This window comes from Carex rostrata, chromosome 4 (genome assembly GCF_964058835.1).
Source record: "Carex rostrata chromosome 4, lpCarRost1.2, whole genome shotgun sequence".
Taxonomy (NCBI): Eukaryota; Viridiplantae; Streptophyta; class Magnoliopsida; order Poales; family Cyperaceae; genus Carex; species Carex rostrata.
In genome coordinates, this window is record NC_135921.1 from 3,241,587 (window position 1) to 3,258,613 (window position 17,027).

General features: G+C 30.7%; 1 protein-coding gene and 1 long non-coding RNA gene across 2 annotated transcripts; one reads left to right on the plus strand and one right to left on the minus strand.

Annotated features, from left to right (window-relative positions):
- Nucleotides 1-1,562: 1,562 nt before the first annotated feature.
- LOC144552494 (patatin-like protein 2) lies at nucleotides 1,563-3,741 on the plus strand. Its single transcript, XM_078300474.1, has 6 exons — nucleotides 1,563-1,739; nucleotides 1,908-2,089; nucleotides 2,220-2,397; nucleotides 2,550-2,711; nucleotides 2,888-3,190; nucleotides 3,296-3,741. The coding sequence occupies exons 1-6, from the start codon at nucleotides 1,563-1,565 to the stop codon at nucleotides 3,530-3,532; spliced, it is 1,239 nt and encodes a 412-aa protein (XP_078156600.1). The 3' UTR covers nucleotides 3,533-3,741.
- Nucleotides 3,742-6,658: 2,917 nt separating this feature from the next.
- Nucleotides 6,659-9,774, minus strand: LOC144552879 (uncharacterized). Its single transcript, XR_013511258.1, has 4 exons — nucleotides 9,550-9,774; nucleotides 7,746-7,844; nucleotides 7,230-7,290; nucleotides 6,659-6,935 (listed from the first exon to the last, which is right to left on the minus strand). It is a non-coding gene; the product is annotated as an uncharacterized LOC144552879 (long non-coding RNA).
- Between the last annotated feature and the right edge of the window lie 7,253 nt (nucleotides 9,775-17,027).

Genomic DNA, 17,027 nt, shown 5'->3' on the forward strand with positions numbered 1-17,027 from the left:
TAATAAAGTGCAATTCTAAAAAGCAATAAAATTTAAGGTACATCTATTAGTTTTGTAAAAAGTCATATCTTGACCACAATCAATTATTTCTGTAAATCGAACGATAATATTTTTTCCGGTTTATTTGATAATTTATTTGTACGTAATAGCTTATTTCATAACATAAATGGTTTGTTGGATTGATCTTTTATTGTTTTGTGAATTGTTTATTGCAAAGAGAAATCGACTACAAAAAAATATTTTTAAAATATAAATTATTTTCACACGTGAAGAGCCTTCCGTTGAAGTCAGTTGCTTCTGGACCTTGATATAATATTAGTCAAATCAAACTGAAAATTATATACTTCATCCGTACACTATTTTTGATCTGACTAAGCAAAATATTTGAGCAGTATTTGAACTTTCTCATCTTATCACAAAAAAATTCAAATATCAACTTGATTAACCTTGTACCATAAGTTTGGACAAGTGAATTAAATATTCATTACTTGAACAATATCCACCAAAATCATCACTGGGTCACCATACTTGCTAAAGCACGTGCGCCTTTAAAACTTTGAAGTCTCAAGCTTGTGGAGTTTTGACTATTGAATTCCTTATCAACTGATTGGTCAAAATGACACGATCAATTTCCGAGGAAGTGTATCCTCTGCGGAGCCAATTTTTGTGGAGCTGTGCGGAGCTTTTAATCTGGTCCGTTCGTTTCGAATCGGACGGATCAGGTCGAATCTTATCCAAATTAAAAAATATATATATTCTTAAAATTTTCAAGATCTGATCTGATCCATCCGATCTGAAATGAACGGATCAAATTAAAAACTCTACATAACTTCCCAAAAATTGACTCCGCGGAAGATACGCTTCCCAATTCCCGAATTAGCAAAATTGAATTTACTAGATAAAATGAGAGAATCATTAAACATTTGGTGCCGTGCACAAGTAGACAATGAAGAGTTCCTCGCACCGGTCTAGGCGGTGGTTCACAAAGTTCGATGGGCCTTGGACCCTCGGTCTAAAATTGCGATGTGTACACCGGTCTTGACAATATGAAGGATTCATCACTGGGTGTTGGCGCGGTCCACAACTGCTAATGCAGAGCAGAGCCGATGGTTCACGCGCGGCTCACACACGAAGAAACGAAGCCCGGTCCTTTTTCATTTTATTTTTTGGAAAATCTACACGTGTTTTGATGATGTGATCTTATCTTCAACGTGACTTGACCCTAAATAAAAAGTTTTGTTTTGTCGCGTGGCATTGGCGCCTTCTTAATTTCTTATCATTGGAATTTTTTTTCAAATATCTACAGCTTTACACAATGGATCCTTACTACAATTTAATCTTAAATTTGACCTACTTGTACGATTGTACCTCCTCTCTCTTGTCTATATAATACATGAAAGCACACCTCTCTTCCCACACTACACAACTAAGCAAATAAAGCCAAGGAAATTGTACAAGTATTATAAGCTTCAAGATCTAAATATATATAATCTTGCTAGATACAACACTTGTCAACTTTTCTCTAGCAAGACATCCAAACCGAAGTAAGACAATCTTCTCTAATGAGTTCTCTAGGAGTAAGCCTTCCGTCAAGAACAGTGCTAAATAACAGTACTCCGGCTACACCAAAATCGCCACCTTCATTAGGCAACATAGTGACGATACTAAGCATCGATGGTGGTGGTGTTAGGGGACTCATCCCGGCGACCATCCTTTCATTCCTCGAATCTAAGCTACAAGTGAGTTATCATTTTATTATTTACTGATTAAATATAATATATCCCCAAATTTGTGTTGTGAGTTCATATATAGATTTATTCATAAATATGGAAATAATTAGTATCATAATTATATTTAAGGAAAACTAGCTTGGTCATAATTAGTTGTTGTACATGTAAATATTGTAGGAGCTTGATGGAGAAGATGCAAGAATTGCAGATTACTTTGATGTGATTTCAGGAACTAGTACCGGAGGTTTAGTGGCAACCATGCTTGCTGCTCCTAACAAGCAAAAACGACCTCTCTTCTCAGCTAAAGATATTATAAGCTTCTACAATGATAACGTCCCAAAGATTTTCCCTTCTAATAGGTATGCCTTACTGACTTGTCTTTACTCTTTCAGCAATAATCTACTTTGTAAATGTATATATGCTTTGTGGAATATATGTAAAATATTCCAATATAGATAATAGAGAGCAACTTTTATTGTACGTACGTAGGAATGGAAATATTGGCTTGCTAGCGAGTATTTTTGGTCCGAGATACACAGGTAAATACCTTCAAAGCAAGATTCGGGAACTGCTCGGGGAAACAAGGCTTCATGAGACAGTCACAGAAGTGGTCGTTCCGACATTCGACATTAATTTTCTCCAACCAACCATCTTCTCTACGAACGAGGTACATATAAACATATCGCTTATAAATCTTATTTTATGTATTTCGAGCTTTGTTTATTTTAAAATGGAACAACCGATTTGCTTTCCACAAAATTAAAATTGTCAAATTTACAATGTCAACTAAAATTTACATATGAGCTTAAAAACCTGTAGGCAAAGACGGATGCATCAAAGGATGCTCTACTATCGGATGTATGTATCAGCACTTCTGCTGCTCCAACATATCTTCCGGCACATCATTTCACAACTAAAGATCGTCTCGGCAAAACACGGAGCTTCAATCTTGTTGATGGAGGTGTTGCAGCAAATAATCCGGTACAAATATATCTTTCATAAATAAATGCAACAAAATAACAAACAGCATTCTTACAGTTTGATCTCTTTTATGTATAAACCGCTTTTGGCTGCAATAGTTAGAAGCATTCTTACAGTCTGAACTCTGAAGTTGATATGATTGATATTTCTTCTAAACTTTTTTCGTGACATATCAGACACTTCTTGCTGTCAATCATGTGACAAAGGAGATTGTGATACAAAGAGGTGATTATTTCCCTGTCAAACCAGTGGATTATGGAAAGTTCCTTCTCATCTCACTTGGAACTGGATCAGCAAAACAGGAACAGAAGTACAAAGCAGAGGCAGCAGCCAAGTGGGGTCTGCTTAGTTGGCTAACCTATAAAGGTTCCAACCCCCTAATCGATTGTTTTAGCCAAGCAAGTGCTGATCTGGTTGATATCCATGCATCCGTTCTTTTCCAAGCGTTGCATTGCGAGAAGAACTACTTACGCATACAGGTAGAAAATTAGCATGATAATTGGTGATATTTGATTATTTTCTAAATAATTAGTTTGTTTGAAGCACGTACCAATATTAATTTATTCAGTATTGTGTTACTGTAGGATGATTCCTTAGAGGGCACCGCCGCATCGTTGGACAATTCGTCGAATGAGAACTTGCTAAAACTAGTCCAAATTGGAAATGAGCTTCTTAAAAAGCCGGTGTCTAGAGTGAACTTGGAGAACGGAAATATTGAACCTGTGCTGAATGGTGGAACAAATGAAGAAGAATTGATTCGGTTTGCCAAGATACTCTCTGATGAGCGGCGCATGAGGCTTCTGAAGATGCCAAAGGAATGAGAAAGATGAAGAATTCTATCTTATATATAACTTTTCAGTTGTTTTACTGTTTAATAATTATGCTGAAGTTTCATTCATTAATTCATTTGTCTCTCTGTGTATATTGATTCAGTTTTTATGTAAGAAAACTACATACTTGGCATGTAAAGTTCTGTCGATGTCATGTGATTGGTAGATAGATGTAATTATTAATAAAACTATGTAATGAATTGCTGCCATTTATTAATTTGATTGCTAGAGAATTGTGTTTTAAAAATTAATTATGTTTTGTCAAACTTTGTACAATTTTTTAACCTTAATTATTTGTATATATGATGGTATCATTCTTTAAAATTGAAGTTATGTCGCATAATATTTAGTTATTTACCTCTCCTCATACTTTTCTTCGTTTTCTAGTTTACTAGAAAAAGAGAAATAAAACCTTAGGCTCTCAGGCCCATTGCTGCAATTTCAAGTGTCAAAATCATTATGTTAAAACCTAGCGCTGAAGTCTAATAAGGCACGAAAGGGGAGGTAGCACAATTGGCTAGAAAAATATTCTATAATTGTTATACCCAAAGGTCGAGAATTCGATTCCCCCTCACGAATCTTGATAGCTACTATCAAGTTTTCAAAAAAGAAGTCTAATAAAGCACAGTTGAATAAAGAAAAAGGGCTTGCTTAGAAAAATAAAAAATAAGGGAAAAAAAGAAGGCTATTGCTTTTTTTTTTTTCAAATTTCTTTATGCACTGTGTATTTTTTTTTGTCTATTTTTTTTTTTTTTTGTTGATGAATAAATTCTCTACACGGTTTAATTACAACACAAAATCATGAAAATTATGTTAAAACTAGTTAGCCGAATAACATGTTGCTAATTTTTATTTTAAATTCGTATGGTTAAAATGGCTATTTATATATATATGTGTGTGTGTGTTTTCTACTATCAAAAGCATTTTTTAGTGTACATATCTAGTACAATTTGGGTGCAAATTGGGTAGACTTACTAACTTGTGTTGACTTAAACCTTGTCTGTGTTAACATATGCCTTGTTTGTGTAGTGTTGAACTGTCGACATTTTTATTCATGGTAAATAGAAAAAGAAAAAAATTAAAAAATAGAAAAGGATATGGACAAATTTTAAAAATGAAAAGGCATGTGTTTGATATGGCATCCCGCTGGGACGCCATACCATACAGTGACCTCTATCTAAAAAAATAAAATGTTCTAGAGACATCATATCATATGGAGGCCCCGAATAATTTTTTTTTTTTAAAAAGTGGGACGCCATATATATATTAACATGAAAAATCGAAAAAATAAAATAAAATTGGGAAAAAAGGATGGTTATATATGAAAAAATATATATCATCTATCTTAAAAAAAATAATAGTTCGCATTTGACTTTTGATTTTATATTTTGAAATATTTAGGTCATGATACGAATTCTATAGTCCATAGCTGCATCCATAGTGACAAGATTTACATATTATATCTGAATTATACCTAAATAATTTATTTTTTGGTGAAGTCGAACCAAACGCCGAATTATTCGGTTGACCAAACTTTGACCGAATTAAACCCGAATAATTCGCAAATTTTATGAATTTTTTCTTAATTTTACGAATTATTCGCGAATTTTTCCCATTATATATATATATATATATATATATATATATATATAGATGGGCTATGGTGCATTGCAATGCATGAACCCCCTTATGCATTGCACTATAATCACGGATTTAAAGTCCAAACGACCGATCCGAACCGTTAGATGTTTAATCCATATTGAAATGTGCTTGGAGACCAAATTTTACATTTTTTGGAATTTGTTTACTATTTATTAAGCATTTTTTAAAATTGCTGTTTTGCTGTGAACAGTAAAATTTTCTGTACCATCAGATCAGCGACTTTCAAAATTGCTTAATAAATAGTAAAAAAATTCCAAAAAATGTAAAATTTGGTCCCCAAGCACATTAATATGAAGAACAAGATGAACGGTTCGGATTGGTCATTTGGACTTTAAATCCATGATTTATAGTGCAATGCATAAGAGGGTTCATGCATTGCAATGCACCATAGCCCATCTCTATATATATATATATATTGCTCTCTTGCAGAACTGAGATTTCTTGTCCGGATAATTCCGAATTATTCCCGAGTCAATAATTTTTGCCGAAATTTTTAAAAATACCATATTTTCAAAAATGATAAACCAAAAGACCATAATGTTGTGAAATATCAAAAAATAGCATGGCCGCATCCCCAAAATGCGGCCACTTTTTTTTTTTTTTTGCCTTCTCATTGAGCAGTTTAACATGTTTAAAAAAAAAAAAAGGTGGCCGCATCCCCTAGATGCGGCCACTATAAAGGTGGCCGCATTTTGGGGCCATGTTATTTTTCGATATTTCACACTATAATGGTCTTTTGGTTTATCATTTTTGGTAATATGGTATTTTTAAAAATCTCGGTAATTTTTTATCTCACCGAACTGAACCCAAATAATTCATTTGTCACTATGGCTGCATCTAGTTTGTTAGTTTTACAGGTTCATGATTTGCTATTTTCAGCAATCTGCATTTAATTCTCTTTTTTGAAATAACTGATAGTCTGCATTTAATTTTTTCTTCTAATTATTTTGTGCTTTCTGTTGCTAAATAGCGGCGTTGTGCGTAAATGTATCTGCGTTGATAGAATTGGTAGCTGCCTAACATTTTATTTTCTTCCAAAGTTACTGAGATTTGATCTATTTTCAACAATACAATGACTTTATTACTCTTTTGAAATGTCTCTCTTCTTCTAACTGTTTTCTTTGTTTTGTTTTGTTTCTCTTTTTAATAGGGGCGGGGTCGTGGGGAATAACCGTTCATGACCTATGTCTAATTGGGGTGGATAATTAGCCGTCTATATTGGTTTAGTAGAAGAATTCTTTCACCATAACCATTTTTTTTATTGGAATGGCCTTTGGCATATTCCATTATTTGTTGCTTTAAATATTAGCTTTCTTAATGAAACTACCTTAGTAACATAGTTTATCATTTTTACTCATCGAAATAAATTACCATATAGAAAAAGAAAACAATAATCTAGCTTAGAATTTTAGCATTAATATTTATTCATACCCTCTGACAGCTTGTCTAATCTCATCAACCTAACACTGTTTTTTCTCATATATAAAAGTATAATTACAGAAACCAAAAAAAAAGAAAGTATAATTACATCAAAATAATTCTTATTCATAAATACAAGTTGTGTGCTTTAGGTAAGATCCAATTTAATTGTCTTCTGATCATCCATAAATCAGGATCTATTCCAGCGTTGGCCCTGCGCCAAGTCAGCACATGTTGCCCGATCTCTCCAGTTCCTTTCATCAGGAATAAGTGTCCTTCAAGTCACAAGCACCATGGGTAAATCCTTTCACCCCTGTTTCATAGAATGGTATTTTGTTAATAAATTTTGAAGGAAGAATATTTTGTTTTTGATATTTTAAAAAGGACGGCATTTTGTAAAATTTCCACCAAATATCTGGAAGAATTTTATTTTGTTTGTTCATGCCCACTATTATATTACCAGCACTCAAGAACCAACTTTTTTCTGATAATTTAACAAAAACGGTCTCATTCGTCATTGATTAGCAACACAATACCAAAAGAATACACATGCATCATCGAGAATTGAAATAAGAATTAAGTGAAATAATGAGTAAAGAATACGTACATCTGAATTAGCCATTGTGACATTTTTCCTATCCCTGCAGCTTTTATCAAAGATGCAATGCCTGCAATGAAAAAAGTTCAAAGAAAAATAAAATGTCCATTATAGTGTGTTGTCAACTTGTTTATAGAAATATACTTGGGTAAAATATGTTATTTTCCAAAATTTCACATTTAGGGCATCTGTATACATATTTATCTCTATCAATCTTTCCAATTAAAATATGGTCATTGTGTTATTTTCTATCAACATTATAATCAAGTTGATAATATTTAATATTTAATGGCATTACTTTGAATCCTTTTTATGATAAGGTGGATTTGGATTTCAAATCAAAGACTCATCATAGCAACCACATAATAATTTACAATATCTCATTGGCTTATTGTAATGAGATAACCAAACATGGTAACCATCCTTCTGAAAAATAACTTTCAGCATTTAAAGTATGTTTCGCGTAAAAAAAAATAAAATGAAAGTATAGTTAATGCATTGAAATAACAAATAAAAAACACATACATGCACTAGACATAGGCAAGGCCTCCTTTCCTAAACCACTCGTGCTGAATATGAGGTGACTTCTATCCTTCATGACTAATGAAGCAGCCTCATGAGTATCTACATTAAAAGAATTAAAAGAAAGTTTAGAACATATTAAGAACAACAATTGTGACAAGGGCTGAAAAAATCAATTAAAATGTATGCCAACCAGACATTATTAGTTGATAAGCTAATTTGGAGACTGATATCATCAAACTAAAATTTTGCTCATATTATTGGGATTCAATCAAGGATTTTCAAAGAAGGAATACTGAGAACTATGGGGATGATCACAACATGCATTCATCTAAAAATTTGAACTTTTGCATCATTTTTAAAAAATAAAATAAAAAGATAGAAGAATTGCACTGGAATTGTTAGATGAATAAGATCTCATTTGTCATTCATTTTTCTATACATGCAATAGTTTACATTCGTCAACATTCTTAAGTATGTTTAGATAAAGAAACAATATATAGCACCAAAAGTAGAGTCTGTTTTTCCTTGTCTAGAAATATGATTCTTTGAAAGGTTATCATTTTATAAATTCATATTTACCTGTGGTTTATGATTGTCATTTAAAAAATTATATGAATACGAAATGACCAAAGCAACATCCTAAGAAATGTTCGCTCTAATAGTACAAACTCTCGCAAACAACAGAGGTGATATTATGCTGGAAGACACTTCAGAAGGACTAAACCTTGTAATGCTTATCTAAATACTAAATAAAATTTCCAAGATGTCTAAATTTATCGCATAATATATTTGCGAGGTATACAATAGAAAATAACATTCCTAGTACACAAAACTATTCATAATATATGGTATTTTTCAATATTAATAATATTTAGGGAACTATGAATTAGGCATAACATGCATTCTGGTATTAATAACATAATCTTACTCCTAACTATAAGCATAGAAAAAAGGTGAACAAGCTTATAAATTGCACTGGATGTGTTAAATAAACAAGAGTTAATTTTTACTCAGTTCTCTATACATGCAACAGTTTATGTTCATCAAAATTCTGAAGAAGTATATTCTAGAATAGCACCAAAAAGTGGGTGTGTGATTTCCTTATATATAGATATGGTTTCTCCAATAGTTATCACTCTAAAATTTATGATTGTTTGGGGTTTATCATGATCATCATTAACAAACTCCAGGGGAATCAAATTACCAAAGTAATATATCCTAATAAGTGCTTGTGGTAATAATACAAACTCTCGCAAACAACTAAAGCGATATTATTTTTGAGTAGTAGCCAATCAGAAGGACTAGAAATTGAACTCTTTTCTCACCATATTTAATACAATACTGATGCAAAATGATGTAACTTTTGTAGAAAATATTTGCAAGATGTAAAAATGGAAAATAACTTCTTAACAGTACTTCAACTAAGCATTGCATCATGAACAAATCTACTAATAATAGAATTGTTAATATTTCTCAAATCTTTTTTTTAACACGACACCTCAAGCTTCCTGTTTTCATCATCAAAGGCAAGAATTACAATTGTGTCAGCTGGGGTAATGAAAAGAGTTAAATACCTAGTATCAAATCAAAGGATTTAACCGAGTACAGATACCAGCGCTACCTAGTACCTAGTACAAAATCCATTCCTATACCACATAGTGTTATCCCACCTACTTATCAATGTCACCAGCTTTCACTTTATTACACAGATTGCCTCAAGTCTCAACAAAACCATACACAATCATTTAAACAGAAATCCCAAAAATCGTGAAAGAGAAACGAAAAGAGAATTCTAATTACTTACCTCATAGACAGTAGAATCACTTATGCACACCGCTGGACCTCTTCCGAATCCTCCTTTTATCTCTTATTCTTCTTCTCTTTCTTCTTCTATACGCACCCGCTCTCCGTTGCCTCCTCTCTCCCTCTATCTCTCGATCAGATGGTGGGGTGGGATTTGAATAGCAGAAGAATGTTTCTCTATTTAAATGCAGCCGACAACGACGGCTGCTTTGGTTTTTCTTTATTTTTAGGGTTTCTTCCTTTTTCGTCTTTTATTTCCTTTCCATTATGGATTTCTTTGCTCTTTATCTTTGTATTTTATTTCTTTTTTGGGCTGCCATTTGTTGGGCCAGATTATTTGAGCCCAAATTCCAATCCTTTCATTCAAGGCCATGTAAGAGATTGATTTAGTTCGTGTAATTTTTTTATTTCTTCAATTGAGTTATTGACTGTATTCGAAATTTTTTTAGTTAATAATTCAAAATTCTGTCTGCGCAGTGCACACCATTTATTAAAAAACAAATTTGGAACAGACTTTTTTTAGGTTAGTTTTGATCTGATTTTATTTATTTTAGATCTTGCAGATGTTTTGATGATCATAAGCAAAATTCTAATTTTCAATTGAAGTTGTAATTTGTTTAAGTTTTATTTGTTAGTTATGTTGTTATACAATTTGTAGTAACTTTTAGTTTAAATTTAGTACAATTTTTTATTTGTTAAACACTTAAACTTGTGTGTTTAATTTGAATTATATTTTCAAATCAAGTTCGAGTAGATGCGAATATATAATTTCAAATATAACAGAAATAAAATAAAAAAAACAGATGAAAACGTATAATTCTAACTAAAACAACATAAACAAAAACAAACAGAAAAAAAAAACATTTGGTGCAACCTGAATTTGTGCAAGTGCTAAAATTTGAATTTTTATCAAAATTTTGGTTATTGTATATGCACGTCGGAATTAACTTCTTTTTGTTCAATTTTATATCATTTTAATTAGTTTTGATTTGATGTGTACTGCATCGGTTATTGTCAGTACTAATTTTCTTGTGATCAAATATGCCTATACCAAACAATATTTTTCACTTCTCGCTGAATTATTATATAGTCATGCATGATTGATTTATCAAATCAATTGAAGCACTTTTGAGTATGATATTAACTTTAAAACTTATTAAATAGATTTTAAACAACGAATTCAAACTATTTAAACTGATTTAATGTAAGAGTGATGAGTTTACATGCAAATTTTATATATATTTTTTAATTATTTTAGTACAAATTCAATTATTAAAAAATATTCAAACTACAAAAATTATATGATGAATTCCGGCGCGATCAAGAGGGAGGAGTAATATATTCTCTCCTTAAAAAAAGAAAAAGAAGATAATTAATTTATCTAAAATTACTTAAAATAGTTGATTGGCATAGTATTTGAACAGACGGAAAATGTCAAATGATAGATTCAAGAAAAACACACCCACTGCAGTTGTTGTCAGTTGCCACCGTCTCTCTGTCGTTCATAATTTAAAGGCACAATTTTGAAACACATTGAACCTGTACTTGATGCATACATGCTTGGAAGGAAGCCCATACCAGTGGTATCCAATGTTGGGGCATCAAAAGGAATTATTTTCAAATGTCAAATCCATCTTTAATACTATTTCTCTAATTCTCTTGTCGGCTACCAATATATATACACACGCATATCTGATCCTTCACCCCGAATATAATTATGAAGAGGAGGATCCAGTTACAACAATTTTGAGTTATAATAAAGTTATTATAATTATTTTTTATATTTTTTAAGTTTAAATTGTCGATTCAAACCGTTTAATATGATAGATATGTTAAAATGTACTTTCATATCAAATTTTACATTTTTTTTAGAATTTTTTTTTACTATTTATTACGTATTTTATAAAAACTAGTCAATTTTAGACCATTGTATTTTGTACCCATCTTAATAAATAGTAAAAAAATTTCAAAAAATGTAAAATTTGATCTGGAAACACATTTTAAGATATCCATCATGTAGAACGATTTGAATCAATGATTTGGACTTTGAAAATGTAAAAAATAATTGTGATAACTTTGTTGTAACTCGATCACCAAACTTCTAATTTTGTAACAATTTTTTTTTGTATAAAAAAAATAGACTGAACTTTTTTTTTTATATAACAACAGTAGTGAACTTTAAACTGTTAAAGATAATATTTAGAATGAGGCTATGATAGTATACATATTATATAATGGTCGGTGCATGCTATGCATTTTTTTTTTAATCTAAACGGTTAGTCTGAGCAATTTAACATAATTTTTACACGAAAATCTACTTTTAGATTAAGTTTATATATATATATATATATATATATATATATATATATGATGAGGGATCAAGTATTTTTGAGTGACAACAAGTTACCACAACCATCTTAATAAATAGTAAAAAAATTTCAAAAAATATAAAATTTGATCTCGAAGCACATTTTATTGTGGATAACATGTTGAACAGTTTGGATCGACGATTTGGACTTTGAAAATGTAGAAAATAGTTGTGGTAACTTGTTGTAACTCAAAAATTGTTGTAACTTGATCCCTCCCCTCTATCTCTCTCTCTATATAGAGGTTGGCTAAGCTCAAAATGTTTGTTCCTAGCCTTCGGAACAAACGATTCGGTTTTTGAATTTTTAAAGTCCAAATAGTCGATCCAAACCGTTAGATGTTCAATCTATATTAAAATGTACTTGGAGACCAAATTTTACATTTTTTTGAATTTTTTTTTTACTATTTATTAAGATAGTTTGAAAATCACTATTTTTTATTAAATTTCTAGACAATTGAAAAACATCGATTTTCAAACCATCTTAATAAATTATATAACAATTCTAAAAAAATATAAAATTTGGTCTCCAAGCACATTTTAATATAAATTGAACATCTAATGGTTTGTATTGACTGTTTGAATTTTGAAAATTGAAAAATCAAGTTGTTTGTTCCAGAGACTAGGAACACACTATATTTTGATTTGAAAACTCTGACTATTCAAAATTAGTGATTTTCTCTCTAAAAAATAAAATAAATAAAATGTAGTTTTTGGTCTTCAAGTATATTTTCACATAAAGTAATACATGTTTATTAATTTAGACCGAATGTTTTAACTTTAAAAATAAAAAAATACGAGTCAATCCGTAATAGCCGTATTATGATAGCGTCACTCTGCTTTTGCAAAAATGGAGAGGAGTCATTTTAATACAGGAGCTTTCTAGATCCCGGACCGGAACAATGTATGCGAAGTAGCGCATATGGAGTCCCACAACGTTGACCAAATAACCAAAGCAAAGAGCGATGGGGTATATATATAAACTGCGAACCAAAGGCGTCCTCCCAAAAGGAAACCTTTCTCAGTCTTTTGGCTAATATACAAGTCTTGTATCTTTTGTTTTTCTTAAAAAAAAATAAAAAAAAATATATCTGTTCTTATCTATAAATATCTGAGTATCTGACTGTGGGTCATATGATAACAACGATATTAAATTTATTTCTTTATTAGGGACTGTGGGTCATTAGCTCTTTGGCTTTTAGCGGTACTACCAAATCAAATTTATTTTATTAATCGCTTAATTGAGTACATATAATTTAAGTTTAAAAGGATTAAAAATCTGTCTTTTATTTAATGACCATTAAATAGATAATGTCTTGAGAATTAATTTTTGTGGATATTAAATAGTCGACTGTTAGACTCTTTGTTAAAATAAAATTTCAGCAAAGAAAATATATATGTAGAGGAATATGTAATTGCTAATTGTAAATTGATTATTGTATCAGTTTATACAAGGTGTATAATTACATTAGTGATTAAAGGGCCCATTTTTGAAAGGGCCGCAATGTAGGCCTACGGAAAGTGGGCCAGGCCCTCTTGATGGGAAAGGCCTACCTAAGCAAGGTACTTTGTCTGGGATAAGATGGCTTTTCATCAAATAGCACTCTTGATGCTGATTGATAATTTTGTTTTTGTTTAGTCATTCATTTCATTATTCATAATTGTTACTGTTCTTATTATTATTATTATTATTTTTGGTAGTTGCTTCTATGATTTTTTTTTATAAACCATAATTTAGAAATTGATTTTTACCAAACCAACATGATTACTTTTTTTTTTTTTACAAAAACAGCAAAGACCGAACAGCCAATTCGGTCCCGCTTTTTTTTTTTTTGGGACCAAAATACCAATTCGGTCCCCAGTGTTTTTTCAACAAGGACCGATCTAGCGGATTGATTAATACTAATGCATAGAGTTAAATAATTCTACAATTACTTGCAAACTAAATAATTATACAATTAATACTTACACTCAACTCATTTTTTGCTGCACAAATTTTTACATTTTTAGAATTTTTGTACGAATTTTTTTTATTGGAATAAACAATGTCATATGTCAGTGAGTGTGTGGTGGGGGAGTGGGGGGGGGGGGGGGGGGGGGTCTAAGATATTATAACATCAATGATTTTTATCCTATCAAAAAAAATAGTAAAGAAGAATCTAAAAAGTATGAAATAATTTTCCCCAAGATTCTATCAAAGGAGGATCGAACCGAATAATAGGTTATTCCGATACGCTGTTATTTTATCAAATTTTTAAAATTCCAATGCCAATTTTTGAAATAAATACTTTTTCTTTATCATTTTAAAAAAAAATGAACTTGCCTGCTTATTATTAGTTTGTCGAAAGAATAGGTCGGTGAAGCTATTTACTATTGATTTATGTGGTCAGATTGTTTATATGGATCATATATAAAATAGCTTCACCGATCCAGCGGATCAGTGAAGCAAACATCTTTGTGTCTCCACCGATTCACAGGATCAGTAGAGTCGTTTTTTGTAAATTTCAAATTAATAATACTTGTTTTGTTAAAAATATTAAATTTGTTTCAATTTGAAAAAAATCGCAAATGATTGAGACATGAAATCTTGGAATTAGATTGATGGAACTTGCCTTGCTTTCTGCGGTGTCAAATTTGCTAGGTTGTACCAGAACTTCCAATTATGATTTCTACAACCTCCTCTTAATAATTGTTACAGTGTACATGACATAACATTGTGTCAAATATTCTAATTAAAGAAAAATAAAAAAAATGTACTTTAATAGGTCTAATATTATTTCATCTAAGGCATAGTTCTATGGAGGTTAGAGACCAATGCATGAATTCATCACGTGGGTTAGCTATTTTGTTAGGTACATGTTTGTAGGCCATATTTAAAAAAAAAAATACAAATAAAAAATTAACAATGATAATGATAATGATAAAATTATGCTCCCAATTTTTTATCTGAACAAATTAAAGAGAAAAAGAGTTTTAGAAGTACCAATTTCAGAAAAAAAAAAATTCCTATTCTTGAATATAGATTCATGGCATAAAATATCTTCTATTTTTAAAAAAATAATGGTTAAATTCAACTATTTCTTAATTTTAGTTTCCACTAGAAATAAAATATATGAAAATTGTTTAGATGCAGCATATATATATTTTAGTTCCCAATTTTTTATTTAAACAAATTAAAGAGAGAGAATTTCACAAGTATCAATTTCAGAAAATTACCTATTCAGAGAGGCTTTATATATTTTCTTGAATATAGCTTATTCATGGCAAGAAATATCTTCTTTTTCAAAAAATGAATGGTTAAATAGGTTGCGTACCTTATACCGGACTGGTACCGACTGATTCTGATACGGAAATATGGGACTGGTAGGGACTGATGAACAGTAGGACTGGCACAAAACAGATTCGACATGCTGGTAAGGCATGCTCATACCAGACTGGTACGGACCGTTTCTGGCATGAACTGCGTCTCAGAAGAAATCACAGAATTCACCTTCAATTTTGGTTGTTTTGCCTTTTAGGGACTTTGATGTAATTTTTACATTTATCTTTCCTTTCTTTCTTCTGTTTTTCTTTTTCTTTTCTTTTTATTTGTCTTCAGCTCAAATGTTTTGAGAGAATTGTGCTTTTGTAATCTACAATTATTAATTAAATGTGGACAAGACCCATAATTTTGTTTAACAAAAAAATTAATGGTTAAATTATTTCAACTGTCTTCTATTTTAGTTTCCAATTTTTTAAATTTTTAAATTTTGCAATTCAACATAATGTGAAAAGACTTTGGATGCACTAAATTATAATGTTGGGTCCATGAGGGACATAATTTTTAGATGATATATATATGTGAGGTTTATTTGGAATTTTGGTTCTCAAATCAATCATTCAAGCATAAAAGTAGTGCCATATCTCCACAATCAAAGCCACTTTTTTCTGATTTCCCCATGTGCATTTGTTATATGCGTGCTGATTATATTAAAGCGTTTGATGACCTAATTTTATGAAACAATTGATTAAGCGTAGGAGCTAATAAATTGATTCCCACCAGCTTAGCTAAATTTAGTATTGAATATCTAGCACATATCTATGAAATGAAAACTTCAGATTCAAGAAAAAGGAACAAAATAATTGATTTCCTTCTTTGTTTTACTTTTCAGGGACTTTAGAGTCATTTTATTTACATTTGATTTTAACTCAATCTGTTTTGAGCTAATTGTATTATTATTATTTTTTTATTTTTTTGTAATATGTGGGTACAACTTTGTAACTGCAATCATCAATTAAATCTGGACAAAATCCATAATTTTTTTTTTTCAAAAAAGAAAAAGGAACAAAATAATAAAAAGGAGAATATTAGACAAAAAAAAAGAAGGCAGATATCTACCATTAACAAAGGAACCAATGTTTTTATTGAAAGAAAATTGAGAGCTTCTTCTTATAATATTGTGGATTTTGTTCTTGCAAAATGGGTTGTATTTACAATATCATATTTTTATTTTAGCATTGACATCCATGCATAGTTTCAAATTGAGTTGGCAAAGTGAATATTCTGTGTGCTGGGTAGCCCTTGACAAATTCTTACTTATTATCAGTGTTGTAAATAACGGTAGTACAACAACGGTATGTGGTCGTCGGACGGATATGGTACTGCCAAACAATTAATCGAGAATAATAAAAAATAATCAGTCAATTAGTCAAAAAAATCCGTGACGGTTTGATCACCGTCTACGACTAATCGGCCGATTAATCGATCTAAATGGACTATATAACTATGTTTAAATTCTTAATTACATATTAAAAAAAAGGCCATTATGTTTTCTCTCAGCCATTTGTATTACTTTTTTCAACTAATCTTCAAAGATTCTGTTTAAATTGATTAACAGGGCCCAATAATGGGAGCAACCAATTTGTCTAATTTACTATTCATAACAACTATAAAAGTATATTTTTGATGTATCTAGAGTTAAAAGGAAGGAAAAACTACAAATGTATTTGTATTTCAATAGATAATATATAATTTAGTAAAGCGGATAAACTTTTTGCACAACATTTTGACTTAAATTGCAGCATATGTTTGATTATAACCAGAATTTCAATTTTACATAAAAGCCCTCAAATGT